The sequence below is a fragment of the Ixodes scapularis genome, unplaced genomic scaffold, assembly GCF_016920785.2.
Source record: "Ixodes scapularis isolate PalLabHiFi unplaced genomic scaffold, ASM1692078v2 PGA_scaffold3__209_contigs__length_174095766, whole genome shotgun sequence".
Lineage (NCBI taxonomy): Eukaryota > Metazoa > Arthropoda > Arachnida > Ixodida > Ixodidae > Ixodes > Ixodes scapularis.
In genome coordinates this window covers 35,442,887-35,470,547 of record NW_024609868.1, presented here as the reverse complement: position 1 = coordinate 35,470,547, position 27,661 = coordinate 35,442,887, and the positions used below count along the sequence as shown (strand labels likewise).

Here is a 27,661-nt window from a genome sequence, read left to right as displayed (position 1 = left end):
TGCGCAGATGTTTAGTAGATTTGCACAGCGAAACCGAAACTGTAACTGAAAGACTAGACAAGCCAGAGCCGAGCAAGCATCGTCACGTTTCCATCCAGCGTCGCTTCTTTGTTGTGCCGCCATCTGCGGACGACGTTAATCTGCGCATGCGTAGCACGTACTTTTTTTGCTTCTAATCTTTGCCTTGCCATCTGTGCCTTTCGGGTGGCGGAGAATTCGCCGTACCCTAACAATTTACGAGTTCTCTTGTCTAGTAGTTCTATTTGACGACGTGATAAGCAGACGGCACAGACGGCGTACACGACTGAGATCGGCGTGGCAGGATAAAGCGAGGTGAGTGTTACAATTTAAACCGCCCCTTTTTCTCTTTTACAACTTCCAAATTATTCGCAGCGCGACGCTAAACAGCGCTATGACAGTCGGCATGTAGTTTTAAAGATTATGGAAGCCGATGTCGTCTGCATTTAATTCGGCGCGTTTCTTTTCACCCAAGATTGTAGTTGTTTCGGTTATGCATTTAAAGAACAACCGCGTTCTATATGTCACGCGAGCATGAACAGTCGTCCACGCTAAACAAAAGTTTTCGAGGCTCGAGCAACAGTTGGCCGGTTCGTGCAGGATTCACTTTTATTGTATTTTGCTCCGCTGGAGCAGAAGGTAGGAGATAAAAAACACCTCGCAGGTAGGATGACTATCGCGGCGTTTGTTTGCTCTGAATTTCAGTCGGTTGCGAGAGGGGGTGGTAACTTGTACGGTAATACATCGCATGTGCCGTGTAATAATAATAATAATATTAAAAAAAGTTGAACTTTTGGTTTTGACAAAACGTAGCGTTGGCGGTTGGGACCAGACGCCATAGTTTGAGGTTTTCGTTATTTAATTCAAAAGTTATAAGCGATTTTCGAATATGCCCCGTGAGAAAATGACGGGCACCATTCCCCCGTTTAAATTTTCCGATAAATTGTTTAAACTTTTGAATCGGATAACAGTAAATTGGTCCCAACCGCTAGCGCTGCATTTGGTGGCGATGCGTCGTTAATTATTTTTGCGGTGAGAAAAATGCTGTTCTTTCCTCCCCGCAAAGCCCTCAAACTCTTTCCACTTTAGCAGAGCGAATGCTGGAAGGAGGCGCTGAGGGGCTCTCCTCCTCCTTTCCAGCATTCGCTCTGCTAAAGTGGAAAGAATGGAGTGCTTTGTGGGGGGAGGAGGCACTACAGTTGGCAACAAAGGTTGACAGACCGTGCGAGCCGGGGTCGAACTGCATTACTTGTGTTCTTGGTACACACAATGCCTCCTTGGAGAAAACGCTCCAGGGGGCCATACCCAGGAAGCTCACCGGACAGGCCAGGCACCGGGGCAGCTGGACCCCAGTGGTCCGGTGCTTCCTGAAAGGGGCCCTGCAATAATATTCAAGCATCTACCTTTTTTGCGGTTTCCACGTCTCTTGGGTTTCGGGCAAGCCAGCGGGCATGGAGAGAGTGACTGAATATCAGTGCGTCATATTTTAACCGGATGACGCAAAAATCTCCTCCACCTACAGGGGCGACCGGCGGTGTCGAAAGCGCGCAATATGTGACAACATTGTGACGTTTTAGGTCCTGGTATTTCTACTGGTCAGAGCCCTTAAAAGCTTGTTTTTAGTCGAAATACAAAATATAAGTGGTGTGAGCCGTTTCAATTATCTATAAAAGTAGTTTTTGTTCAGTATTTTAGATCAGAAAAGAAACAAGTACGGAAACAAGAAATGACCCGTTGACATACCCGCCACCAAGCGGTGGAAAAGGCGGCACATACTAGAAAGGTATAGTGGGATCAGGCACCGACGAGTGGCGAGCGTAGAAAAGTCCCGGATGTTCGCGGCGGTGCTGCAGTCAAGGATCCAACCGGTTCCGAAGGCCTTCGGCAAGCAGCTTTGGCTTGCAGTTTGGCCCTTTGGCGGTATGGCAGCGTGAAGTGGCTCCCATTCTGAACTGATCTTTACCCCGTGTTTGCTGTCATATGTGGCCAATGAAGTGTCATGCCGAATTAGTGTTTAATCGCACAGCAAATGCAATGCGAGCCGCCCTGGCTGCCCGCTTCATACAGCCTATCCAGAACATGCTTTAGTGGCGCCCCCTCGAGCCGTCGACACTGAGTGCAGCGGCCGTGAGCGCTCGCTGAGCTCACTACCTCTCCTAGTTCACGGCCACTCAAGCGACCGAGGACGTCATGAAGGAGGTTATTTTTTGCTTGTTTTTTGTAATTTTAGTTTGCCTATAACTAGGGTTCCACGTTTTCGGTTTCTACTTTTTCAAAATTTGGAGTACTTTTTTCGACGTTCAAATCAATTATCGTTTTTTTTTTTTACATATATTTACGCCCGCAATAGTTTATCGGCTTTTTTCGGTGAAAATAAAATAAACATCACCGGATCAGATGATCCTTGTAGCTCTGATATTTGTTATCACTCAAAGACTAATGGCACAAATACATTGAAAAATAAATGGACACTTTATTTGGCAAATGTGTGCAACTGTAAAAGGAACAAGAAGAAGACACAGAAGTACAAACAAGTCAGATACGAAGCCTATGCCGAAAAAATATGGAACTTCACCTTCCGTACATCAAGATTACGTGATCTTATTATAGTATACGCACTTGTACTTTTTCAGGTTCTCCTCGTTGATCCACACTCTTTCTTACATGTTAATATGACCCTGAGCTTCGAGAATGCCCACTCAACGCTAACACTGAACAGTGGCGGGCTGAGGAGATGAAGCACTGCCTGAGCCGAAATAGGCCAATCAACCATTTGTGACTGTTAAAAGAGACACGGTGCGATGTTTTGAAGCATAACACAACATGCAGAGCTTGCATCAAGTCAGTCTTCCTCACAACGAGCTTTAACACACGCTCATACATGGCAAAGTCATGGGGCATTTCGGACTTCACGTTCCAAACGATGATGCGCGCATTTAAAGGGCAACTCCGCTTCATTTTTGGTTTTGAAAAAACAATGCAGTCCTCTTCAGTATCGCCTAGGAAGACCACACGTGAAATCTTACGGCGCAGTTCTGTCTAAATGTTTCTTAAACGGTTCGGCAAACTTTGCAACTCGCCAAGTTGCCGAAATCGGCTGACTTGAGCGGGCGAATTCAGGCGCAACCAACAGCGCAGCCAAGGCTACGGCATGGGCGGAGCCAACATTGAGCTAAACGCCATCTACATGGCCCCCTTTTGCTTGTTTTCACTTCTCCGGGCGAGCGTAGCGCATGACGTCAGCAACGTTGCCTCTCGGCGCTCAGTAATGTCCACGTGATTGGCGTAACGCGCCTGCGCAGCGTGTTTCTTGCGAGCCGTCCAGCTGCCCGCCGTGGTCCCGCCGTCTTCCGCGTCACAACCGCCGTCGTCGTCTCACCGATTGTGATTATTGTCTCTTGGAGTTTCGTCCACACTACGGACACCACGTGCGCGCACACTTATGCCGTAGACACCAAAACGTGGCGAAGAGTGCGCTGCAGACACTCGCGCCTGCCACACGCCCACCCCAATCCCGCCCGTCGTTGGGCCGAGGATCACGTGACATCTCGTACCACGTGATGGCCATGTACTTGGCGACCCGAGGCCAATGTTGCCAGGCGGAGCTGAAGTTTCGGTTTCGATTTCCGCTCATGTTTAAAATCAGATTTAAAAATATATATCCCATTTTTCGCGAAGCAAACGACGTAGTGTGTTTTACTAGGGCTTTTTAATTCGAAATCAATCATTATCCCGAAATCTCCGGAATTGAGCGGAGTTGCCCTTTAACCAAAATGTCGTGATGGCATCAGTGTATCCTCCCATACATTCGGACACGTTTCGACAGACACTGTCGCTCCACTTTTTCGCCAAGGCTCTGCGGTACGACTGGAAGGTCAAAGTGACCTTTTCCGGTTAAAACTGAATTTTATAAAATGGATTCGACATACTTTTATCGGTTTTTATTAGTTTGAATCGAAAATGCCGAACCTAAAAGCTGACCTTTTTCGGTTAAAACCGAATTTACAAAAATGAATTCAGCGTACTTTTATCGGTTTAAACCGAAAACTCCGAACCTTACCTATAACTTTTAAAATAATGCGAAATTCAAGAAAATTTTCAGTAAGTTACTACGTCCAGTACACTCAGGTTCGGTGCAAATTAAAAACCAGTAAAAACGTCCTTGCAGGGCCCCTTTAAGGCCTGCTGTCGAGACCCGCAATGCGCTCATGCGAGTCTTTTAGGTCGTTTAGTATGTGCTTGTCAACTCTCACCCCTTCCGGCCGACACGCCAGGCAACGCTTCGGTAGATGCCTGATCGCCGTGCCACAGATGTACAGCTGCAACGGAAAAAGATTAGCACAAGTGACCGACCACCGGAGCGGCAAAATCGCGACTTGCGGCGCTAGTGTTCCCGAGAGCGCCGATAGCGAGAGTGCCAGTCACGTTCCATGTCTCAACGCGGGGGTGGCCGGCAGAAAGCAGCCCATCCCCTGCATTTCAAAGGTTATTTTATTCCTCAATTTACTGCCGGCCACCCCCCCCCGTTGAGACATGGAACGTGTTAATTTTTTCCTGTTGCAACTGTATCTCGGTGGCATGATGACTGGCAGAAGCTGCAATATCAACTCTCGCTCTCCGCCATGGAATTGTTTTTCCCATGCTCAACGGCCAGGAAGACGGTTATTCTGTTTTAGAGCGCAGCTCTTAGGCACCCGTTTCCGGCTTGAGCGGCGTTGAAGTAACCGCTTGGTACGTTGTGGGACGTTTTCCATGATGATGTCACACGTGACGTCACGAGGGTCACCAGTGACGTCACTCGTGACATCACTGCGCTTTGCGTTTTGGGTAAATTTTCCCGCTAAATGTAGCGGAAAAAATTCCCCGCTAAACTTAGCGAAAAAAGTTTCCCGCTAAACTTAGCGAAAAAAGTTTCCCGCTAAATTTAGCAAAAAAAATTCCACGCTAAATTTAGCAGATAAATTTCCCCGCTAAATGTGGAGGAAAAAATTCCCCCCAAATTCAGCAGGAAAATTTCTCCGCTATATTTGGCGGAAAAATTTCCCCGCTAAGTTTGGCGGAAAAAATTCCCCGCTAAATTTTGCGCAAAGTTTAGCAGGAAATTTAGCGAAAATTTCCCGCTAACGGGAGGCGAGCAGGAGAGGGGCATACCCTCCTCTTCATACCTCCTCCTCTTCAAGAGCTGCGCTCTAATTCGGCAATACAGGGGATTGTAAACATCTTTCTTTTTTTTTTGTTTTTGCTTCAAAAGCTTTTAAGTTATTTTAATATTTGATTTAATAACATGTGCCATATATACAATTACGCTTTCTGGATTAATTGTGGTCACTGATTGGTTGACAAGGCAGCAAGTGCTGAGAAAATTACAATGCTTCCGGAACAAAAAGAAAAAAAAGAAAAGGCAGATCGTTTTTTTTCCTGGCCGCTGAGCTGGGAAGAGCAATATGCCAGACGGCGGGAGGTAGAGTTGATGTCTCGGCTTCTGCCACTCAATGCGTTACCGAGATATAGCTGCGGCACGGCTGCGAACGGTGGCTATGTGGACCGCAAGTTGGTGTGCTTCTTTTGCAGAAGTTGTGGTGACGTCAGAATGCCGAGCTCCGATTGGTTTTGAACGAGAGACAGTGGGTAGACCTCGAGTAACGTTCACCTCGAGGCAGCTTGCTTCGAGGTCTACCTACTATCCCTCAATCAGAGCCAATTGGAGCTCGGCATCTTTCTGGCATCACCGCAACTCTTGCGCAAGAAGCAGACGACTTGCTCTCTGCATTGAAGCGGTGCCCGGCGTCAAAATCGTGATAGTGTCGGCGGGAAGCGGGAGAGTTGGCATGCCTGCGAGCACCAAAGGATGCGCATGCGCACACTATGGGTCTCGACCACAGGCGCCACGCCGAAAGGCAGCGCGGTAATGCAGCTTGGCCACGGCTCTGGGGTCCGTAAACTTTTGTGGCCGACTGTACAGCCTCCAGATTTTTTAACAATATCGTGCAAACGCCGACCGGCTGGCAGATTAGCGGCCTTATTGCAGCGTAAAACAGCGAAGCCAGGCAACACCACCTAGACGGAAGGCCTCCGCACGCGTCATCACGTCAGATCGATCGAGGCGCGAGATGAGGCATGAGTGCTGTGTCAGTGTTGTTAGGCTGGGGCTCGTGTCCAATCAGCGCGTCGGAGGTCAGGCTCGGGCCCAATAGCCAAGTTAGCGCAATCCGATTTTAATGACGTTTCATAGAGAGAGAGGAGACCATGTGGAGGCCTTCTTTCTAGGTGGTGTTGGGCCAGGCCATCTGCCACACGCGCATAGTATCTCTGACCTGCTGTTTCGCTCCGCTATAAGGCGGTAATCTACCGGCCGGTCGGCGTTCGAAAAATCTGGAGGCTGTACGGTGTTGCTTGACCTCGTCCAAGCCATTTAGCTTCTGTACCCCCCAGCACACCAACTCGCGTTTTTGAAAAACAAACAGTAATCAGCAAAGGAAAACACGAATTAAAAATAAAATGCAACAAAACATGAGCAGCATGCCATCTACACGAAACATATATCTTCCCAAACTCTGGTATCCTACGACCCATCAAGCTATAAATTAAAAGATAAATAAATAATACTTAGTAAAATACGGTTGAGTGAGTTGTTGGGAATTCATAGTAAAAACAGCTTGAAAACACGAGGTGTTTTCACGCTTTTTCTGAATCTTCCTAATAAAATTCGTCGGTTGATCGACAGTCAGCGGTCGTCCCATGCATTTCTTCAATATACGTCCTTGTGTTCCCGCGCTGCTTTCACTATATAAAAATTAATAAAATATTGTGTCCTGACAATAATAGTTGTAGAACATTGTTCTAAAACACTCTAGGTGTTTAGTTTTTCCAAAAAATTTGAAACATCATTACGGCTTTTTTTTTTTTTTTTTTTTTTACTTAGCAATCATTATCGACGTATACTTCCAGAAGACAATGTCCAAATATCAAGAGGACGATACGGCAGAGAAGCACAAGCGCCAGAACTTGCCGCCGCCCGGATGGAAGCGGAACCCTTTGCTGCTGGCCCTTCGTGGAATCGACGAAGCAGTGTCCCAGAGGCTCTTTCTGGCCGCCGACGACAAGTCCCCCCTCGCTGAGTACCGGCCACTGCTGTGCACGCTCGAGCGGTCTGCCCACTTCGCCGTCTGGTTCGGCGGCCTCGTCTTCCTCCTGTGGTTCTTCTCCATGGACGTAACCATCAGGACGTTCCTCTTCAACGTCTTCCTAGGTGAGTGCAGCATCGCACGCAGTCTTGCGACCGGTTCGCTTTGTGAAGAGTGGTCCCTACGTTGGGCGCCAAATCGAAAGTGTGGAAGGACGGAGTTGGACAGATGGATTTTTACAGCAGCAGCAATTAGTAGAAACCTTCAACACGGAAGCTTGGGCATGTTGGTAAGGCATGATGATTAACACTTAAAGCACAAACAGACGGGACAGAAACTTCCATGGGAAATGGATCCCCTTTTTTCTGTGGGCTTCTGCGCATGCGCACACCATCTCCCCTGGTCTTGAATCCTGCTGTCGCCACTTTGCGTGTATTTCGTTTTTGTTTTTTCTATCGGTGTATGGGGCATGACATTGAAATGCATTGAAAACTGATGCAACGGCACGATGCTACTTTGTTCTGACGGGCGGAGGCTTCTTGGGCTGCTCTCTATTTGTAGTTCGAAGAGAAAAACCTCAAACGGGTGCTTGTTACCCGAAAAAAGTCCATTGCGTGATCGTCCGCCGTGAAAACTCTCGGTGACTCCGTTAGCTACAGCTACGTCATTAATCACATGGTCATTCCCAGTCTCTGCACCAGGGACTCCTTGCTGTGCCCGCTGTCGCTGTAGTTGGCACCCCGTTGTGTCACCGCATGCGCACAACCTTCCGAGACCGGCAACTCCTCTCCTCCTCCCAGTTAAGGCTGAAGAGGGAGGGACGTGGAAACATTTAGCTGGGTCTTGCTTTTGTTTCCTGGGTTCCCAGCTGGTGACGTCACAATAGTGTAATCCTGCTAAATTACACTATTGTGCAATTCAAGTCAATACTGCAGATGCCTGCGTGCCGTGCTGCAACTGGCCGCAGGGGCGCCGTGATGACAGCCATACCCACTTATCTTCGCATGCTCTGCCTGGAACTGACTGCGAGAGTAGCGACAAACTGGCAGCTCCTTTGACATAGTTGTTGCCATTTTTTTATCGGGAACACTTGATGCCAAGAGGGCGCTTATCATACCAGTTCATATACCAGTCCGAGACACATTCCAGGTAGAGAGCCATGTATTACAGTGTCCAATTGCTCGTTCTGGGTCACGTGGTCTATGAGCCGCGAGGTGGTCTTGAAATCGTTGATAGTCTATGCTGCATCTCAGACAGCATCTTGTTTCTGCATACGTGGGAGTGCACCAATGTTGACGACAAAGAGCCTCGTTAGCAAACGCGTGGGCCAAATCAAACTCGATGGTCTCAGCGATCTGCCGATGTTGCGTCGACACAATGAACTTGCCTCGTTGTAAATAGTTGTACATAAATCAGTGATGTGATTGCTGCGCCAATTGCGCCAAACTGTGCCAAGGGGCTAACCCTGACACAGTTTTGTGCCAGGGTTAGCCCCTTGCACAAAACGTCGTGAATAGTGTAAAGAAAAGAGTGTTTTTTTTTTTCAGCACTGGGCTCAAGAAAAATAGATGTCTTGAGTGGGCACTGCGCGCCAAGGAAAGTTAGAGAGTTAACTTACCCTCAAGCGATTGAAATTCTCAGTGAATTTCATGCACCGAAACCAAACAAGATGACTGAAAGCTTAAAATTTTCACAATGGTTCAGAACGAGGATGAGTCATCTCAACACTTCATTATGGAACTTCGACAGCTGGCCAATAAATGCAACTTCGGCGACATGTTAGACGGCATGCTTAGAGACAAGATAGTGTGTATAATCCGAAATGTCAACGTTCAGAATGCACTGCTTGCTAGGCCCAAGTTGGCATTGCAGGAAACAAAGAACCTTGTGTCAAGCTCATGAAGCCTTCAGATGTGAAGTCTGAGCCGGAATTGCACAAGCTGGCGGGGAAGCGACGACTGGGACCATCAAGGCAGCACAGCAAGAAAAAATGTGGACATTCGCTAGTGTGCGAACGGTGGGGCAGCAAGGAACACTGGTCCGACATGGCCTGCACGTTGAAGAATGCCAAGTGTTTCCAGAGTGAAAAGAAGGGACACGTCGCACAAATTTATCGCTCCAAGGGCAAGTGACAACAGAGGACATTTGCACTCACCGATAACTCCACGGTGGACGGCGACACAGCATTTTTATCGCAGCTGCTTTTCCCGAAACAGAATCAGACCGAAGAGAATAAGATTGTCGGTCCAGTTCGGCGCAAGTTTTGTTGGGGTGAAGTTGACCTCATCATGGATATCGACACGAGATCAGCTGCGTGCGCGATTTACTGAGACGTCTACGACAAGCACAGGGATAGATGACCAAGACTTGAGAAGTTGCCCCTGAAATTGTCTTGGTAGTTGGGTCCACTGCATGCCTATTGCTGGTAAGCTCACGCTTCTTGTTTCTTATGCCAACAAGACTCAGGAGCATCAATGACTGTACTTCACCGGCCAGGACTGTGTTCGTGTGGCCAAGACCAGATCCAAGCGATAAACAACTTGGGGACTCCTGTTCTCAGTGTGTCAAACTCGAAGTGCCAAAGCAAAGGAAAGGATCTACGCAACATATTGACCAAGTACGAAGAGCTGTTTGAGCTAGCTCTGTCTGAGTTTCCACCTGCTCGCCTGTATGTCAAGGAGGGGTCTGTTCCAAGGTTCTTCAAGGCCAGATTTCTTTCATATGCAATGAGAGACAAGGTTTCTGACGAGCTCAACAGGCTAGTGAAGAACGGCGTTTTGTCTCCAGTGGCACACTCAGAGTGGGCCAACTCGATTGTGCCAGTTGCGATCCTGACGGGTCAGTCATGATTTGCGGTGATTACAAGCTAACCGTGAATGCAGGATGCATTACAGAGCTATATCCACTACCTGTGATTGATGTCCTCTTTGCAACTCTCAACAAGGGGGAGGCGTACAGCACGTTAGGTCTTTGCAACGCTTACAATCAGATTCCCCTGGACGAAGGGGCTAAGTGGTCACGTGATCCTAGTTGTCACGTGACTGCGCCCTGATGACGTGAAAAAAAGCGTCTTGTACAAGGGTGCCGTCGACGAGTTGGTAAGGGCCGGGGACACATGCAAGGCTGGGGCTTCTTGCTCTAGCTGCGGCATGATTGGGTCAAATGTAGGATTGTGTCACTGAGCCTTTTGCTAGAGCACGTAGACGGAGTGTTTCTGTATCTCGGGACAGCGCATCAACAATGATGTTGGATTCACCCGGGGCGTAGTGGATCGTAAAGTTGTACGAGGCGAGATCGAGAACGATCCGTGCGAAGCGTGACTTTTTGCGGATTCTTTTTAGACGTGGTGACGGCCCAGTTGTCCGTGTACGAGTAAAAATGTTTGAGGCCTTGGAGGTACGCATGGAGCCTATCAATAATTGCCCAGTACGTAGCGATAGCTTCAGAGTCTGTGGAGTGCTTGTGCTGGTCTGATTCGGGCACCTTTTTGTTTGCATACTCCACAATTGGAATTTCTTTGCCATGCCGCTGTGTACGACGCGTCAACATGAACTTCCATAGGAAGGTCGGGGTCAGTTTGCGAGAATTAAGGCCTGAGGCAAGCGTTTCTTGAGCGTGTCTATTGCCTGTTGAGAGGCTGGTGACCATGTTAAAAGGGCGTCCATCTTGGTCAGATATATGACTGGGGATGGCGATCCGCGAGCAGTCTTTGATGTGCCCACGGTAGTGCGAGGCAAGGCCCAATGATTGAATGTCCTTCTTTGTGCGCAGTGGGCCATAGTCCAGAATTGTCGCGGTGCGCTTATGAAGTCTCAAAGCAATCCTTTCTTATGAAATTATTACGCCAGGAAAGGGAATTGTACTTGCGATAAAGATACTTTCTGATGTCAATCCATAGTCCTAGGTCGTGTAGGACAGAGTTCAGCGTAGAAGTTCAATGTATTCCAATACATTATTGGTGAGATGCACATTGTTGACGTAGACCAGTGGTTCTCAACCATCAATGTTTCGCGGACACCTTGTGGATCGGCGGAGATGATGGAGGACCCCATTCATGGTGAGGGGAGGGGAAAGGTATAGCTTAAATATTATGATTTAAGAAATGAATATAACTAAGGGCTAGTGTGAAGTAGACTTCTCTTATTGACATACACGCAAGAAAACTCGAATGAAAATTGAAAAATTTCTTCTCTATCTAAAAAAAAGACTATTTTTATTGTCAGGTTTGACTGATGAGGCAAGGCTTCGCAAACTCCAGGATGCCTTCGCGGTCTCCAAAGGCTCCGTCCGCGGACCCCTATTTGAGAACCACTGATGTAGACAATCACGTCTGGTTACGATAAGATCCTGGAGACCGCCGTTCATAACATTCTACATCATGGCCGGAGCTGTACAAATACTGAAAAGCATCCAAAGAGGCTCGACGTGTCCGTTTTCTGTGACAAATGCCACTTCATGGATGGCTTCTTCGTAGATGGCAATGTTCAAGGAAGCCTTCTTGGTGCCCAGTTTGGTAAAGTAGCGAGATCCAGCAGCCTTGCAGTGATGTGTCAGTACGCGGCATTGAATAAGCCCATCTGTTTCTCTCGTCCCGTTCGCTTCCTGCTGCCTGAGTTTCTCGGGAGAGCTGGTCAAGGCAGGGAGGGCATCTTCGCCGCTAACATCCGCTTCTAAGTTCTAGGCGATATAACTGTATGGACCACAGACTTTTCTAAGGCATTGCAACTGTAGATGTTTCGGTGGCACTCTCTTATAATATCCATCCGTGACGTCACGGCCAAAATTCAACCTCGCCGTGACGTCACGAGTTGTAACCCGGGCTACTTGTAGGTAATTAAGGTTTTGTGTTTTCGGTAAATACCAAAGAACTGCGAAAATTAACCCTTGAACCGTTTTTATCAAGGTCGGGGCAAACCGAAAAAAAAAACCCGGATTGTTAGTGAACTTTAGATGAGAAAATTGTGTAGCAAACTGCTGTGCAATTGTGTTACAGGTGAAACGTTCCGGTATTGCTCCAGAACGTTACCGAGCCCAGCGCCTATGTTTACTGCACTCTTCGTCAAATAACAGGGCATATTGGAAGCTTGCGCTTTCTTTTGGCTGCATGTTTTGAAGCGCACATTGGTGTCGAGAACATGTTGATCGGAATGTAATGTTCATAACTTTGCAGAGGCGTACTGGTCCTAGTCTGGCCCAAGTACACTCGCACAGACCGTCTTCGATTCAGAAGCATCTTTGTCGAGTTAAAACTTCGAGGATAAAAGGGGACCATTTCTTTCAGTCTGCCTTTGCAAAGTTTGATGAACTAACGTGGGATCGAAATTACCTGCCTGACGACAGTCGAGCTCGGCTCATGGGTTTGATACAACTGCTTGAGCACTCCACTTCGGCTCGTAACAATCAATGCCTTGGCGGACACTTAGGTAGTGGCTTGTGTTTAACCACCGCGGTGACAGGAATAGCTGAGCTTTAACAACGCCTGGAGCCGAGTGCGCGTTTTCTGCTTTTCCGGCCCCAGCGCGTGGATTAACGTTGGCGGCACAGGATAGGCGCCAGGTCGCGTGGCCGTTGTTCTGGCTCCGAGTTGAGGGGATGAACGATGCTCAAATTTTTCAAATTTATTTGCGAACTGCCATTGCTTAGAAAGAAAAGCAAAGGCAAATTTATTCAAGTATTAACATTAAGGAGGGATTCTGAGTAGTATTTTGCAAAAGTAGAGAAATTGTTTCATGGCCCTTTTAGCTTGACGATAAATGACTAGAACGCACAGATAGGGAAACCTTGTGTGCCTTTCTTCTCCCAGCCCTGACTATCGACGTCATCCTGGTGGCCGTGCTGAAGGCTGTGGCTCGCAGACGACGTCCGGGCGTGAGCCGCGAGGAGTACGAGTCGGACCCGTCGTCGTCCAACCTGAGCTTCCCGTCGGGCTTTGTGTCCCGCTCCGTGCTGGTCACCCTGATCGTGGTGGAGCACAGCCACCTGTTCCCGCTCTTTAAACTACCCTTCGTCATCTGGTGCCTGGCGGTGACCGTCACCAAGCTGCTCATGGGCAGGCAGTTCCTCGGCGACTCGTTGGCAGGCTTCATGCTCGGCTACTTCGAGTACCATCTGATCGCGTGTCCCCTCTGGCTTTCTCAGGACGCTGTCAGCTACCTCTTTAGCTCGTTGGATGTCCTCGGGGACGGTGTGGTGTATTGAGTGACTGAGTGATCGATGCGATGAAGTGGTCTGCGACCTTGACATGCGTGTCTGCTGTTGCATGTAACAATGCGTTTGCTGGGCCACCGCTGCGTGGTGCCCTGGGGATTAGCGTTCTAGGGTTTTTATATTTTGTTTCCCTCACATAATAAAAATGTTTAAATTAAGTTGTTACGATACTACTTTCTCTTCCTGTTTTTAGAAATGTGGCTTCTATTCTATAAACGCTGCAAACATGGCTGCTCGGCTGCTGGAGATACTGGACGTGAACTGCAACTTCCTCCCAACATTTATCCGCCACTTATGTAATTTAAGACGAGTTACAATGTGGCAGGATAACCCTCATCTTTTAGAAAAAGTGGAAACAGAAAGAACACAAGCACGCTAATTTGACTCGCATGCAATGTGAACTCCGGTGAAATCAACAGGCAATGCAGAGGAGTTCAGGAGGAGGTCGCTCCGCCACTGTCTGCTTTCGCTGCTTAGTTCCCTATTGTAGGCAACATAGCTTCACGCGTTTGTTTGTTAAGATTGGCTCCCAGATTTGCTTACCCACTAAGCGTAAGCAAATCTGGAAGTTGGCTAGAGGCTAACGTGTTATTTACTAAAATGTGTTTACCTCCCCCATGAACCAAACGACGTGTGGCAAAATCAGTCTTTGGCTTGCTCCACAAGCTTTTCCGAATATGTACGCTTCTCGGGATTTCAGCTTTTCTGCAGGAATCATTTCATCTAATTCGTGTACTTATTTTGTCTTTTAATTATTCTCGGTTGTTGGTGAAACACCCTCTGCATGTGTTCTGAATCGCCGGGCTTGTTGTAAACTAAACTTCAGTGGTGGAGTTTACCTTGTGAAATTTCAACGTATGGCTTCCTTATTGCGAAAAATAACACTGAACTTTTTTTTTTAACGGCGGATGCAGAAAACAGATATTGGAGAGGAACCTCTCAGAAACCTCACGATGGCAGCCCATGCTTTGCTGAATTCTTCAGTCAGATTTGCCGATTCATAGATTGCAAGGTTAGAAAAGGTATTGTAATACTCACAATCGATGGCCAACTGGTTTGAATTGGAGAGGAACTAAGTCAAGAACTAATATGAATCACTAAATAATAATGCTCAGAGATTACAGAAGTGTAGACAACTTTTGAAAACAAGTTTGTTACAGGAAACATCATACTGTAGGGATGCATTAAACTTTTGTTCGGTACTTGTTTAAAGTATGGAGCTAATGAATCTATGATAAAAACTGCTGAAGGTGCAAGTTTAACGTGCAATTTCATTGGTGACTAGCAATATAGGAGTGGACTTGCCATGAGTCAGGCAGAAGTGTGCAGTTGATTCCAAAGATTAAATAATTACAAGTTGGCTCATTCCGCTGAACAGTATAAATAAAACTTTTTGTGGAAATGCTCATTACAGCCATGCTGATATAAAGACATCCAAGACAACCAAAGAGCTACAACAGCTTGATGTAGCACTCCTAGATTAGATATATTGAATTCATGCTCACACTCGGTAGTTTCAGAGCACAAAATCTCACTTTCAAGGCACTGTAAATAATTAACTTAAGGTGACGGCAGCTATGTATTTTGATTTGTTGGTTTGTTGACACTCAAGGATGACACTCTTGCTGATGAAGTTTGGAGACCGGGTCCGGTATTGCATGGTAAGTGGCACTAGCCGACACAATGAATATGATTACTATTAACTGTTTGTTGCTCCAGTCCCATCGTGCGACCTAGTAAGACGGATGATTGTGAGGCGCGGTGACGCACCCCGAGACATCATAAATTTTGAAGGGCTTGTCTGGGTCCCTTGAGCTACCCGGTCCCTCCAGCACAGGTTATGCTGAGTACCTGAAAACAGCATAAAAATATGCACTCAAGGATTGCACCACACTATGTTGAAAGTTCCTCAAAACAATATTTCACCATTCTTAATCGCAGAGATATTTTGAGGTCTCATACTTAAAAAGCCACCAAAAAAAACAAAAACTAAAAAATTTAAACAGTTTGTACGGGACACGCGTGTCAAAAAAATAAATTTTATGCTAAAAAAAAAAAATTTTTTTAGACAAATATTGACGGCGAGAGATTCATTTGAAATTCTGCGTGCAAAGTCCATGACATCACGGAATGGCCATTTGCTCTACGATATGGTCACTGTCTTTCCACCTCAACGTGAAGGCGAAGCCGATCCACCTCTCCTTCACAAGTCCGAGAGACGAGTGGAAAAGAGGTGACTAACAATTAAATCGCGTCTCGCGCCGTCAATATTGCCCTAAAAAAATTTTTTTTTTACGAGTTAAAATTGATTTTTTTTGACACGCGTGTCCAAACCAAACTGTTACAGAAAAAACTTTTTTTTTTTTTTTTTTTTTCAGGGGCTATTTAAGTGACGGCAGCTATGTGCTTTGATTCGTTGGTTTATGTGACATTCAAGGATGACATTCATGCTGATGAAGATTGGAGACAGCAGGGTGCGGTATCGCATGGTAAGTGGCACTAACCGATGCAATGAATATGATTACAGTAAACTCACTTAAGCAAATGTCGGCTTAACAAATACTTCAGAATAACAATCTTTAAAAAGTCCCTGGCGGTTTTCATACGCAATCTATGCAAAAATGCTTGACGGTGACAGCGCAGGGAAAACCAATCTCGCACCAGACACTCAGGAAGACAAGCACACGCGCTGAACTTGCAATTCTTGTGTATTCGACTACTTCATCTTTCTCTTCAACGTCTGGGTTGACTTCAGAACGTGATAAGTAGAAGAAGTAGCACGAAATACAAGGAAAATTCTAAAGAGAAGGCAAAAGAACAGTAAAAGAGAAGAAAAATGAAGAAACGGAAAAATATCTAAACGAAACACTTACAAATCGTCCCTCTCCCTCATCGCTATCATTTAGATAGAAATTGGAGCTCTTTGGTCGACAGCGCTATAGAAGGACTACTTACACACTTGTCCTTCAGCTGTGCTATCCTTTCCGCTTCCATTATTTCTCTTGTCGATGTGTTTCTACTCCTACCTATTACAGAACAATTTTCAAAATGTGCTACACAGCCACAATCGCGACGATGGATTCCCAAGTGTCCAGCTACGACTCTGTGGGTGTTATAAAAATGCTCTCTTAAACGTTTCAGAAAGCATTTTTATAACACCCACCGATTAGATTTTTTTTCCAAAATGAGAAAGGCAGCAACATAACTGTTATGAATTTGTATATATCGATGTACATGACTCCATAAACTGCATTTCACACTTTTGACTCGATGTATGCTGTGCCCTATGCTGTTCCATATTCTAGTGAATACATTCAGTTTAGTGAACTATTTCCTTGGGTCCCTTGAAGTTTGCTCAAGTGAGAGTTTACTGTACTAGTAACCGTTGCTCCAGTCCCATCGTGCGGCCTAATAATGTGGATGATTGTGAGGCACGTTGACGTACTGCGAGACATCATAAATTCCGAAGGTTTCGTCTGGGTCCCTTGAGCCACCTGGTTCCTCCAGCACAGTTTAAGCCGAGTACCTGAAAACAGCATGAAAATATGCACTCAAGGATTGCACCAGGCTACGGTGAAAGTTCCTCAAAACAACATCTCACCATTCTTAATCCTAGAGATATTTTGAGGCCCCATACTGGCCGAAGGGTGTCGAGGGCACAAGTTCTTCATACAGTTTTCAGCGCTTGGTCTGCTCGCAATGGGAAGTGTGAAAGCTGCCCTCTAGCGGGTTCTGTTAGAAACTCGAAATTGAAGATATCTCCGATTCCACTTACGCAACCAGGCATGACCCACATACTGCGACCTAGCTCCTATGCATCATAGAAACGAAAAGACCAGCAAGTGACTAGCACAAACAACCTCATAGATAACAAAGCTGTAGTGCTGAATTTTTTGCACCACCGAAAGAGGGCCAACAAGGGGCACAGATCGGACATGAGTGCCAAGATCTTCTCTCCGAATGAACACAAGTTTAGGCAATGCCGACAATTCAGCAACACGGCCTTGTTAATTAACACGTGTTGCTAGCTCTGTAGAAGCTTTCTCTATATAGTAAGATGGTAAAGCACAAGTGAAACAAATGTGAAGTATGCTTGTACTAGTACACAGATTTGAGGGACTACTCATACGTATAAGTGAAGATACTAAGGTAAATGAAAGTTTCACCCTTAAAAAAGCTTAGAAATGTCCCATCTCCCAACAGTTTCATAGAGAGGTTTGTAGAGAGGTCATCAGGGGTTTGACATGTAGGGAAGATTTATATAGAACCGACCTTACTGCCAGAAAGCTTCCACTTTATCTAACAATACTAACGAGAGGGCAGCAGACACACCCCCAGCCAGCGATCATTGTCGTCTCTTCACTTCTGTGCCCATAAACAACAATCCCCCCCCCCCCCCTTTTTTTTTTTCTCGGAAATCGCCGAAAAGATATGGATTATTGGATCAGATCTCAGTTCAAATCCTGGCCTGGAGACATTGTTTTTGGTATTTTTCTTATTTCATTTGACTGGTAAGGTTTACGTAAGGTTTACTCATTTACATATTTGAATTATCTCTTCTCATATACCTTGTGCATATAAAATAAACAAAAACAAAAATGTCCCTCGTAATAAATAGGCAACTAGAGTAATCCACTTGGTTTGCTTGCCGTTTTGTGTCGCATTCACAAAACCTGTTTTTAATGATACTGCTTCACAGCGCACAAGATCAGACACACTTAAAAGAAATTTCACGCATACACAGGAAGAACACTCACGCAGCGCTGACTGACAACTCAAGTGTATTATGCATCATCTTCATCTTCCTTCACTCCGATGCAAATGACAGTGAAACAAAAAACCGATGATCATATGAAAAAGAGAAAGGAAAAAAACAGAAAAAGGAATAAAACAAAATATAGAAGGAAGAAAAAATAATGGATTCTCTGTACAGTGGACGTTGCTACTGTGCTTGTGCTATATAGTTCAACTCTTTTTCCGTTAAGGCTAGCGAAGGAGTACTAACACAAATTCTATCTAGCCTTACAATGTTAGCGGTTTCTACTATTTCTCGCGTCAGTTTGTTCCTGCTCCGTCCCAGTATGGTGCATATGTCCAGGAGGGGAGAACATCCACATTCTCTGCAGTGGATGCCTAAATGACCCGAGTTGGCATTTTTGGCGTTATTGTGATGCTCACGAAGTCGGTCATTTAGACAGCGACCCGTCTGTCCGATGTAACACTTGCCACAAGTGAGGGGGAAGGAATAGATTACTCCCTCATTGCAGGACACAAACTTTGTCTGATGGTTTTTGATGCATCCAACTGGTCGACCTGATGTCCCATTCACCTTCTTGCACAAGCTAGAAAGTCTATTCGGCGCGGAGAAAACAACGTCTACGTTGATTCTATTGGCCATTTTCTTGAGCTTGTGGGATAGGTTATGAATGTAGGGAACTATGACAGGCCTTGTGGTGCGGTCTCTAGCTCTGCGTGTGATAGCTCCTTCCTTCTTCACCTCCCTGAGTAGGACTTCGGCAACGGAGGTTAATAAAGACGGGGGGTAGCCCGCTGTAACCAACCGGGAAATTTGCGTGTTGAAACTCATGAGGACTGTGTGCTTGCAAGATTTTTCCAGAGAGTTTTTTAGGCAGTGTCTTACAATGCCTCTTTTTACAAGCTTAGAGTGGGCGGAACTATGGTTTAGAAGTGGCTTCTTTGCTTGAGGTTCGTAGGACCAGCAGGTGTGACTGCTTTCAAAAAACAGTCGAAGGTCCAAGAATCTTATAGATCGCTCAACTGGAAGTTCATGGGCGAGTCTTAACGGGTGAAGGCAGGCCTGGAAGGTGGACAGAACACTGGCCACTAAGTCGGGGAAGGTTCTATTGTTACTGTCAAGTAAAATCAGGTAATCATCCACGTACCGAAACACTCGCACTACTTTGGACTGGTCAAGTTTATGCTGCAATAATTTGTTATGAAATGGCAGAAAAAGGTCACTGAGTACGGGAGCTATGCAGGAGCCAATACATACTCCCGTTTTCTGCAGGTATGTTAAGCCTTCCCAGGTGGCAAAAGTAGAATTCAGGTAGGCGGTTATTAAATCAGGGAAACCCTTGACTGAGACACCTGACGCGTTTTGAAAGGCTATGACACCAAAGGAGTCAACACTTTCTTCTATGCACCTAAGAAGACGGTCTTGAGGAAGGGCATAATAAAGATCTTTGACATCGATGGAAAAAGCGTTGAGGCTTCTATCTGTGACATCATGTAGGAATTGCCTGACCTCATCTGAGCTCCTAATCAGGTAGGGATCATTGATGTCAAGAAGGTTTAGTTTGTCTTGGAGGAACACTGCGATGGACTTTTGCCAAGTGCCTTGTTCAGGCACAATGACCCTGAGGGGGCAGTCAGTCTTGTGTGTTTTTGCACTGAAGAAAGACTCAAGGCTGGATGATTTGCTTCTGTCGATAGATGAACAAAGTTGCTTGAGGTCAAGAGAGCCACATAACTTCTTGGCTTGGCTTTTGATCTTACTTAAGGTTTCAATCTCAAAGCATGCACAGCTTTCTTCTGTTGTGTTTGTAATTCAAACCAGTGTTGTCTCTCTTTCCTGTGAAACCCTAACAGTAGAGTAAATTCAATGATTCACAAATTGAAACCACTACTTGATTATAATCCGGAAGAGGAAAATTGAACAGACTCTATTGAACGCGTTCAGAATCGTACTGCTCCCTTTATTTTTAATGACTATTCTCGTACCTCAAGTGTATCATCAATGAAGTCTCGTCTTAACCTTTCTCTACCTTCTTCCCGCCATCGAATTTCCCGTCTTTCTCTTCCTCATAAAGTCTTTTACACACCTTTCTTGAAAATGTCTCTTCTAAACCCGCCCACCTACATATCATAAAGACTGGACCATTCATGCAAGATCGCTCGTCCCAAGTCATCAAGTCAAGCACACCAGCATTCCCTCATCCCAGAAGCAGTTGTGGACTGGAATGACCTCCCGGACGCCATAGCTACCATACCCGACTCCAAGCGATTCCGACTAGCCGTTCAGAACCACTTGTATTGACCCACTGCCCTCTATAACGCCCCCGAGGCATTGAGGGTATGTATAAATAAATATATAAAAATAAATTGGCATTTGAAAGTACTGAATTGTTTCTTACCCATGTGCTTTTGCCGGACATGCTGAAAATGATCCGATGGCTCCACTTTCAAGCTGTATTTAGAGTTCTAGAGGGAGAAGCAATATTTAAGGGGGCGCACTACCCAGAAAAATCAATTTCTGCAAAAAAAAAAAGTTGAACTTGAAAAATGTAATATTTACATCCACCAACATCTAGAGTATTCCCAGAAAGTTTCATTAGTTTACACTGCCTAGTTAATTTTTTATAAATAATTTTCAGCACACCAATGCTAAAGAAAAGGTAGAGGTTGGAGCATTCTGAACAAATTTTTGTCCATTCTACTTTTTAGATTCATTTTTATGAGTTTTTCTGGAATTAAATTTTATGGGGACGATAGTCATGAGCTACATTTATTTGCGGCCGATTCGGACTGCACTTCAATGCATGCTTATATACATCCTTGCATTGATATCTGGCTTCATGCCTTCGTTGTTCCCTCCTACACCTACTCAATTAAGTACACACCAACGTGCTTGGGAAATGTCACTTGTCAGTTCTGTTGGTGTAGAAAAGTGCTTTTTTTGCACAGGCTGACTGTAAATAGAACCACATGTTACTGATGGAAAACGTTCACCTTCAACAGTTCAATGAATGCCCATAAAAGCTTCACCAAATGTTTTTGCAAATGGCAAAGGCACTTTTTTCCTTTTGGCTATAGCAACATTTATGCACGAGATTACCCCCTGAGATTACCCCCACCCCCTATCTACTAAAAACAGTAGTAGATCAGCCTTACTTTCATTTCTATAAAGCAAGCCAATCAAAGTACATTCATTATATCTAAAACGTTGAACAAAACGGCATCGGCTAACATGACGAGACCCATTTCCATTATGCACAATAGTAGAGTGGCTCCACTCACGTCACCCTGTGCAACGGGTACAGTGACACCGGCGGCCAGCTCCTTCCTTGCCTGTTCCTGAAAAAAAAAAAAAAGTTTACAAACTTCTATAATGCAAAATTAGAGTGCAGCACTTGAGGAGGAGGAGGGGAGGGTATGCCCCTCTCCCCTACCCCTCCTCCTCCTGTGAACCTTAGCTGGAAAATTGACATCACATGACCTCAACACCAATTCAATTTCCCTTAAATTTAGCGGGGCAGCTACGCCAACGGCGACACCGCTACAGTGAAACCCATTTAGAACGAACTCGTGTACAGCGAATTATTGTCAATATCGAACTCATGGAAAATTTAAATAAAAATGCATGTAAAAAGTATGTTTTATAACAAACAACATATTGGCTATATCAAACACCCCTCTCCCCCCCTCCTCCTCTTCCTCCTCCTCCCCTCCCTCCCTCCCTCCCTCCCTCCCTCCCTCCCTCCCTCCCTCCCTCCCCTCCCCTCCCCTCCCCCTCTCCCCCCCCCCCCCCCCCCCCCCCCGGGAAGGCTTCCAAAAATGTGCAAACACGTCTTCTAGCCTGTCCCTTCCCCAAAAAAGAAGTAGGAAAGAAAGAAAATTCCAAAAGCTCAAGTTGCGAACAAAATTGAACGAAGAGAAGCGATTCAGAAGGAGAGAAAGTTAAAAAAAAATACACTCTGCATGCGCACACAGAAAAATAACAATAAACTTTTCATCCCAAAGCGTTTGCCCACGAAGAAAAGCGATTTAGAAGGAGAGATAAGCTAAAAGAACAAACTCTGCATGCATGCAAAAAAAAGAAGCTTTTTAGCGTGTTGTTACAAGGCGAAAGTGAAGAGATGAGAAAGAAAGAGAAGCTCTTGCCTTACAACGAACTCATCGTAGAAGCTCGTTGTAAATGTTTTTTGCTATATCGAACTGATCATGACGTTTCCTGCTGTTCATTATAAATGGGTCTGACTGTGTACGCAAAAACGGGCGCCTAAGAGCTGCGCTCTAAAATATAGTAGTCTGCGATATGCCCTCTGCCCGGGCACAATGCCCCGAAACTGAACTCACATTGGAAAACATCAGAAGCCGCAACTTCTTTTCGGCATGCTGCTTGGCTCTTGTCACCATTTCTGAATCTTTCTGGGGAGGAAATAGGGAGAATTACCAGAGGTTACAAATGATGGCAGCTGACTACAAAGACCACATAACAGGTGTTAGCTGTAGACATGTGGCTACCAGCAGGCACATAGCCAGGGGGAGGGATAAGGGTCTGGACCCGGTTCACCGCCCCCCTCCACCAATAGGGAAAGAAATTGAAAGTGAGCAGCACACTCCAGCAGACCAATCTTTGTCTTTCACCACGGTGCCAAAGGAAAGTGTCCGGAGGAGTACAGCTTGCACTCTATGACGTAGCACAACAGATACCAGTTAAAAGTTATAAAATCCCGTCTCCCCCAAAACAAGCTCTGTATTTGTTATACGGTCCCCCATAGGTATTGTTTGTAAATGGAGCCACGCGTCCTCTCTGTGGGGCGAGGGTGTGCACATGTGTCTGAAGGTCCCCAACATGATCTTTCACAACCTTCGAGACGAGTGAAGTCGCTAATCCTATCTCTCCTCCTTCCCCAAAGTCTCTCCTCCTATCCCTTTTGCGAGCCCAGTATCAGTTTTAAAAATAGACTCGTCTAGCAAACCAGCAAACTTGCAAAGTGAGTGATGCGACAATCTTGGCTAGGGTACCTCAACGTGGCTACGATATGTTCTGCGACCAGAGCCCTGCATATCCGCAAATATCTGCGGATATCCGCAGTGAACTGGCAGATTCGGATAAAAAGTATGAGATTTGGCGGACTGCAGATCGGATGCAGATACCAGGGGCTGCAGATGCAGATCGGATATCTGCAGATCCGGATGCATTTCTGCCGAGACAACCCATAAACGTGTGCGACCGTACAGTGTGGAGTGAATAAGTGAGTGACACTATAAAGTGCATCATCAAATGCATTGCGGGCGCAAACTACTCGCTTAAATAAAAGGTGCCAATCGGGGAGAAAATTGTTCTTTACGTCATTAAAGTTTTGATTCTCACCAAAGATCTCTTTAAAATGTTATATCGATAAAAATACTGTTTCTAGAAAAAGCAAAGAATGTAGAACTATCAGTCATCCCGGAGGCATGCTCTTGTTTGGCAGGGAAAGAGTGGAAAACAGTTTTTGGGCAAAGAAAACTCAAAACGTACAAGCCACAAGAAAGCAGAAGCCTGCAAGAGGCTTCTTCGCCTACAGGTATATATAGAGACTGAATTCGATCCTCTGGAGTGGTGGAACTTGCACCAACACGAGTTTTTGGACCTCATTCTTGTAGTGCATTTTGTGCATTCCATACCAGCATCAAGTGCACCAACGGAAAGAGACTTCTCATTAGCGGATCATAATTTGATAGGCGAACCAGTATGAATCCATCCGAGTTGACAATATTCTGTTTCTTCTACACAACAACTTTGACAAGTGAAACATTGCGTGTGTGTGCGTTTTCTTTTTTGCGACAATTGGAACCAACTTGTTCCAGTTCCGAGCATGCAGTTGAGGTTTTGTGTTTAAAACTGTCACCGATAGGAGGTGCTGCCATTATTGAATATTGTGTATTTTCCCAGTGGTGTACTTGCGCATCACCACATATACACAAGTATTTTGCTGCAGCGAGTGAGTGCCTTTCCTCTCCCACTTTTTTATTGTTTGGCCTAGATAAAATGACACAATGTTATTAGTCTGTCCTTCGTTAATTTAGTCTGTCCTTTAATATTTGTTTGTAAAATATGTGTCTGCTTGAAGTGGGTTTTACAAAGCAAAAAGGATAATAAACATAAATTTCCTTCCTGGAAATTACTGGACAGAGTGTCAGTGTCACGGACTTTCAAGGACAATCTAATAACTGCCATCATCTTTCGAGCGATACAAAGTGTCGCTGGAAGGGTGATTGCTTGTTTTATAAATACGATAAAACAGAATACAATAAAATGACTTCCCCCTTTTCTTTACACGAAGAGTATTTTGTAAAAAAGCGAGCAGACGGCCTATAAAATACCATCCACGTGTTTTTAAAAAAAAAAATGCACGGATCGAGAGTTGGATGCGGTTCCCAATTTTGCGGATGCCGTTTGGATGCAGATACCATCATTTAAGATCATTACGGATGAGGATCGGATGCGGAAGATCAAACTGTTATCCATGCAGGGCTCTATCCGCGACAGTAAAACGTAGCGACAAGGGGGCAATAAATGAAGACAGAGCCTGCAACGGCTCGATAACCAGCAAGCGACAAGGATTAACACCGGAGTTGACAAGCTTAATCTTCTCTAAAGTGCCAAAGGTATGCCTTCAATAATCGGGGATTCGCTCGTTTTTGGTTATGATTTGATACATTGTACGATAAATTTTACAGAAACGCTTCAAGGATGAGAACTGGACCTAAATATGTCTGAATACTCAGCATATTTTTACATTGAGGCTAGCAGAGAGCCCCTTCAAAGCAAAATATTTTTTGCCCCCCCCCCCCCCCCCCCCCCAAAAAAAAAAAAAGAAAAAAAAAATTCTGGTTATGTGCATAGTTACCAGTATGGCAAGCAGAGAAAAAGGAACATGCTGCTTTTGCTCAGGCTCTTTGTCTTTTGTCTGTTTCGGTTATATACTGAACGATAGAGCAGAGACAAGTTGTTCCAGATGGAGGGTTCAATCTCTAATAATTCGTGAGCTGCAGCAGAGCGGTGCAAGAAGAGATTGCAACACCACTGCATGCTGGCATGCAATCTCAGTCAATATACCACATTCTTGCTCTCTCAGTAGAGGTTGCCTGGGTCGTATCTCAAACATGCCCTCCGGGTTCGATAGCTTAGTTGCAACTTTCAACCAGTGCGCACCTCACGAACGATCGCATTGGGGTCCGACATAGCTTGGCTATTTCATTTTGCTCCGACTGCTCGTCATGCATGTCAACTGTGTAGCCGGGCCTCAGCAGCGACAGTTGAATTCGTGACTGCCTCTTCACAAAGAGGTCTGCTAAAGGTTGTTGTGTGACCGTTAATGGTGTGTTTCAGTAGGCTGCAAGGAAGTTGGAGCCCTTTCTCTGTAGGCTCCACGTGGACTTTGATAACAAATTCCAAGGAACCTGTTTTTGCAGTGCCCTTTTGTGTGGCACGCTGCTTGCCACACGCAGAGCACACTACACCTCTTCCTGCTGACATGCGGTCTCTCCCAGAACATCGCAGTGTCACCATATTGCCTCATGTCGAAGAACCAATGCCACTTTTCCCTTTACAATAACTGCATGAGCAAATACAAGCTTTCATTATCTACAAATCAACTGCCCACTTTGTTTGTGTTCGAAAAGTAGATTCGTTGGATTGGGACGCTGTTTCGGAACAAGGCTTCATTTAATGCGACAATTGGACGCCTTTATTAGCATGACAAACACCATAGGTAGGGATTTCAAGTGCTTGACTTCTAACTTTTTTCTCTGGTAAGTTTATGCAGTATATTGAGCATGCCGTAGTAGAGCAACTCCACTTACGTCACGCTGCGCGACAAGTGCAGTGTCGCTGGCCATCGGCACCTAGGCATGAAAAACACCATGGTCTGCAATACATCCTCCTGCATGCTAGCAGAATGCCTCAAACATGAACTTACGATGGCCAGCATCAGAGGACGTTTCTTTTTGGCACGCTGCTTGGCTCTTGTCACCATTTCTGAATCTTCCTAGGGAAAGTAAAGAGGGTTACCTGGGGTTACAGATGGTGCGAGTTTACTATGAAAACATAGTCAAGCGGCTGCCAGCAAGGAAAGGAGAAGGGAAGGGGGACGCTGCTTTTGCTCGGCCGTTTTGGCCCGTCTGCTTCCCATATTGCCTCATGTCGAAGAACCATGCCTGCTCCTCTCCCTGTCGTTCCCTTCACCTTCCCAATCACTGCATGAGCTTCCTTACCTACAAACCGGCTGTTGAGTGTGTGCTTGTTTTGTTAGGACAGTAAATCCGTTCGATTTGGGCGCAGTTCTGGAATTGACGCGTTCGCTTCATACATGCAGTAACTATCCCAGAAGCGCCCATCCACGAACTCGTGTTCAAACGGTGCGCGGCCGCATTGAACGAAACTAGGAAAATAAAAATGTGTATGTAAGAATTAAACTTACAGGTTGTGGTCGCGCTACTGCCTCCGCCGCCGCTCGATCGAGGTGAAGAGTTGGAAGTGCGACGTCGTTGAGACGTTTTCTCTTCGAGCTAAAGCCGAGTCGATTCGAAATCCACGACGTGTAGGACTCCGGCGAAAAATGATCAGAGCACACGCGCAGGAACTTCATGTCGTACTCGGGCAACGCGGGCTGACCGAGGGCTTCCAACCACCGAGTTCGAAGGGGTTCCTTGGCTGGAAGTCGATGGAAAGACACGCCGAGATTTTTTGGGGTATTCCCGCAGCCGTTCACCAGACATTTCATCGCAGCCGATATTTTTGAGCGCCCGCGGAAAACTTGTCTCCGTCTCAAATGGGACGAAAGGAGCGCGCGAAAAACCAGGAAAATAATACTCCCCCCCCCCCCCCCCCCCCCTTGTTCGCTGGAGCGCGAGCAAGAGCGCGAGCGAAGCCACCAGACGACCATCTTGCTCGTAGACGATTTTTGGTTTTGCTAGCGTCGCAGAGGCTGGAAACAGCGTGCTCAAGATATGTTTTTATCTCGTTCGTCGTCATTCGCCGATGGAGCTTTTCATGACCCTATGTAACCGTTGAGACTTACCGTTGTAAATACATGGAAAATTTTACCAAAGCGCAGTGCTGCAAAAAAAGAGGCACAACTCATCAAAAGCAAGTTTCGCTGGTCTCGAGGCAGGATCAAAGCTTTCATGGCACGCCGGGCCGAAAGCCTGCGTCTCTGTGCCTTCCCACGCTTGGATACCAATCAAGATTCGTTCCGGCGCCATGTGGATGTGTTTTGCGAGGGCAATGTGCGTTTTACTTTTACTAGCGATTCCGCTAACTTCTTTCGAACCGAAGGTTCGATAATCGATTCAAGCGGTCGAAAGGTTCGAAAGAAATTTCGAATTTTCGACCTTGCCATATCGAGAAATTTGACGGAAGTCGAATTTTTCAACTTGTTAAACTAAGAAGTTCGACGCTTTTTGAAATTTCGAACTTATTACGCTGCAAAGTTCGATGCTTGTCGAACTTTCAAACTTGATAGACTAAAAAAATTGATGATTTTCGAACTTTCGAACTTCCTGCACTAAAAAGGTCGAAG

At 45.8% G+C, this 27,661-nt stretch overlaps 2 protein-coding genes across 3 annotated transcripts; one reads left to right on the top strand and one right to left on the bottom strand.

Moving 5' to 3' along the window:
* Window positions 1-102: 102 nt before the first annotated feature.
* On the top strand, window positions 103-13,507 carry LOC8043328 (phospholipid phosphatase 6). Of its 2 annotated transcripts, none has more exons than XM_002416214.5 (3): window positions 103-333; window positions 6,967-7,267; window positions 12,946-13,507. In XM_002416214.5, the coding sequence occupies exons 2-3, from the start codon at window positions 6,973-6,975 to the stop codon at window positions 13,338-13,340; spliced, it is 690 nt and encodes a 229-aa protein (XP_002416259.3). In that variant the 5' UTR covers window positions 103-333; window positions 6,967-6,972; the 3' UTR covers window positions 13,341-13,507. The 2 variants fall into 2 exon arrangements, with proteins under 2 accessions (XP_002416259.3, XP_029830848.2); XM_029974988.3 differs by having other exon boundaries at window positions 172-333; window positions 6,970-7,267.
* Window positions 13,508-14,999: 1,492 nt separating this feature from the next.
* Window positions 15,000-26,954, bottom strand: LOC8043329 (THAP domain-containing protein 1 A). The gene is made up of 8 exons (XM_002416215.5): window positions 26,561-26,954; window positions 26,060-26,128; window positions 25,944-25,985; window positions 22,446-22,517; window positions 21,387-21,443; window positions 20,504-20,570; window positions 16,795-16,875; window positions 15,000-15,200 (listed from the first exon to the last, which is right to left on the bottom strand). The coding sequence occupies exons 1-8, from the start codon at window positions 26,861-26,863 to the stop codon at window positions 15,049-15,051; spliced, it is 843 nt and encodes a 280-aa protein (XP_002416260.3). The 5' UTR covers window positions 26,864-26,954; the 3' UTR covers window positions 15,000-15,048.
* Between the last annotated feature and the right edge of the window lie 707 nt (window positions 26,955-27,661).

Bases quoted from the DNA above. Each gene is read 5' to 3' on its own strand.
- LOC8043328 (XM_002416214.5), top strand. From the start codon at position 6,973: ATGTCCAAATATCAAGAGGACGATACGGCAGAGAAGCACAAGCGCCAG. The intron at 7,268-12,945 runs GTGAGTGCAGCA...TTCTTCTCCCAG, and splicing joins CCTCTTCAACGTCTTCCTAG to CCCTGACTATCGACGTCATC.
- LOC8043329 (XM_002416215.5), bottom strand. From the start codon at position 26,863: ATGAAATGTCTGGTGAACGGCTGCGGGAATACCCCAAAAAATCTCGGC. The intron at 16,876-20,503 runs GTAAGAAACAAT...TGCTGTTTTCAG, and splicing joins TGTCCGGCAAAAGCACATGG to GTACTCGGCTTAAACTGTGC. The intron at 15,201-16,794 runs GTACGTCAACGT...TGCTGTTTTCAG, and splicing joins GGAATTTATGATGTCTCGCA to GTACTCAGCATAACCTGTGC.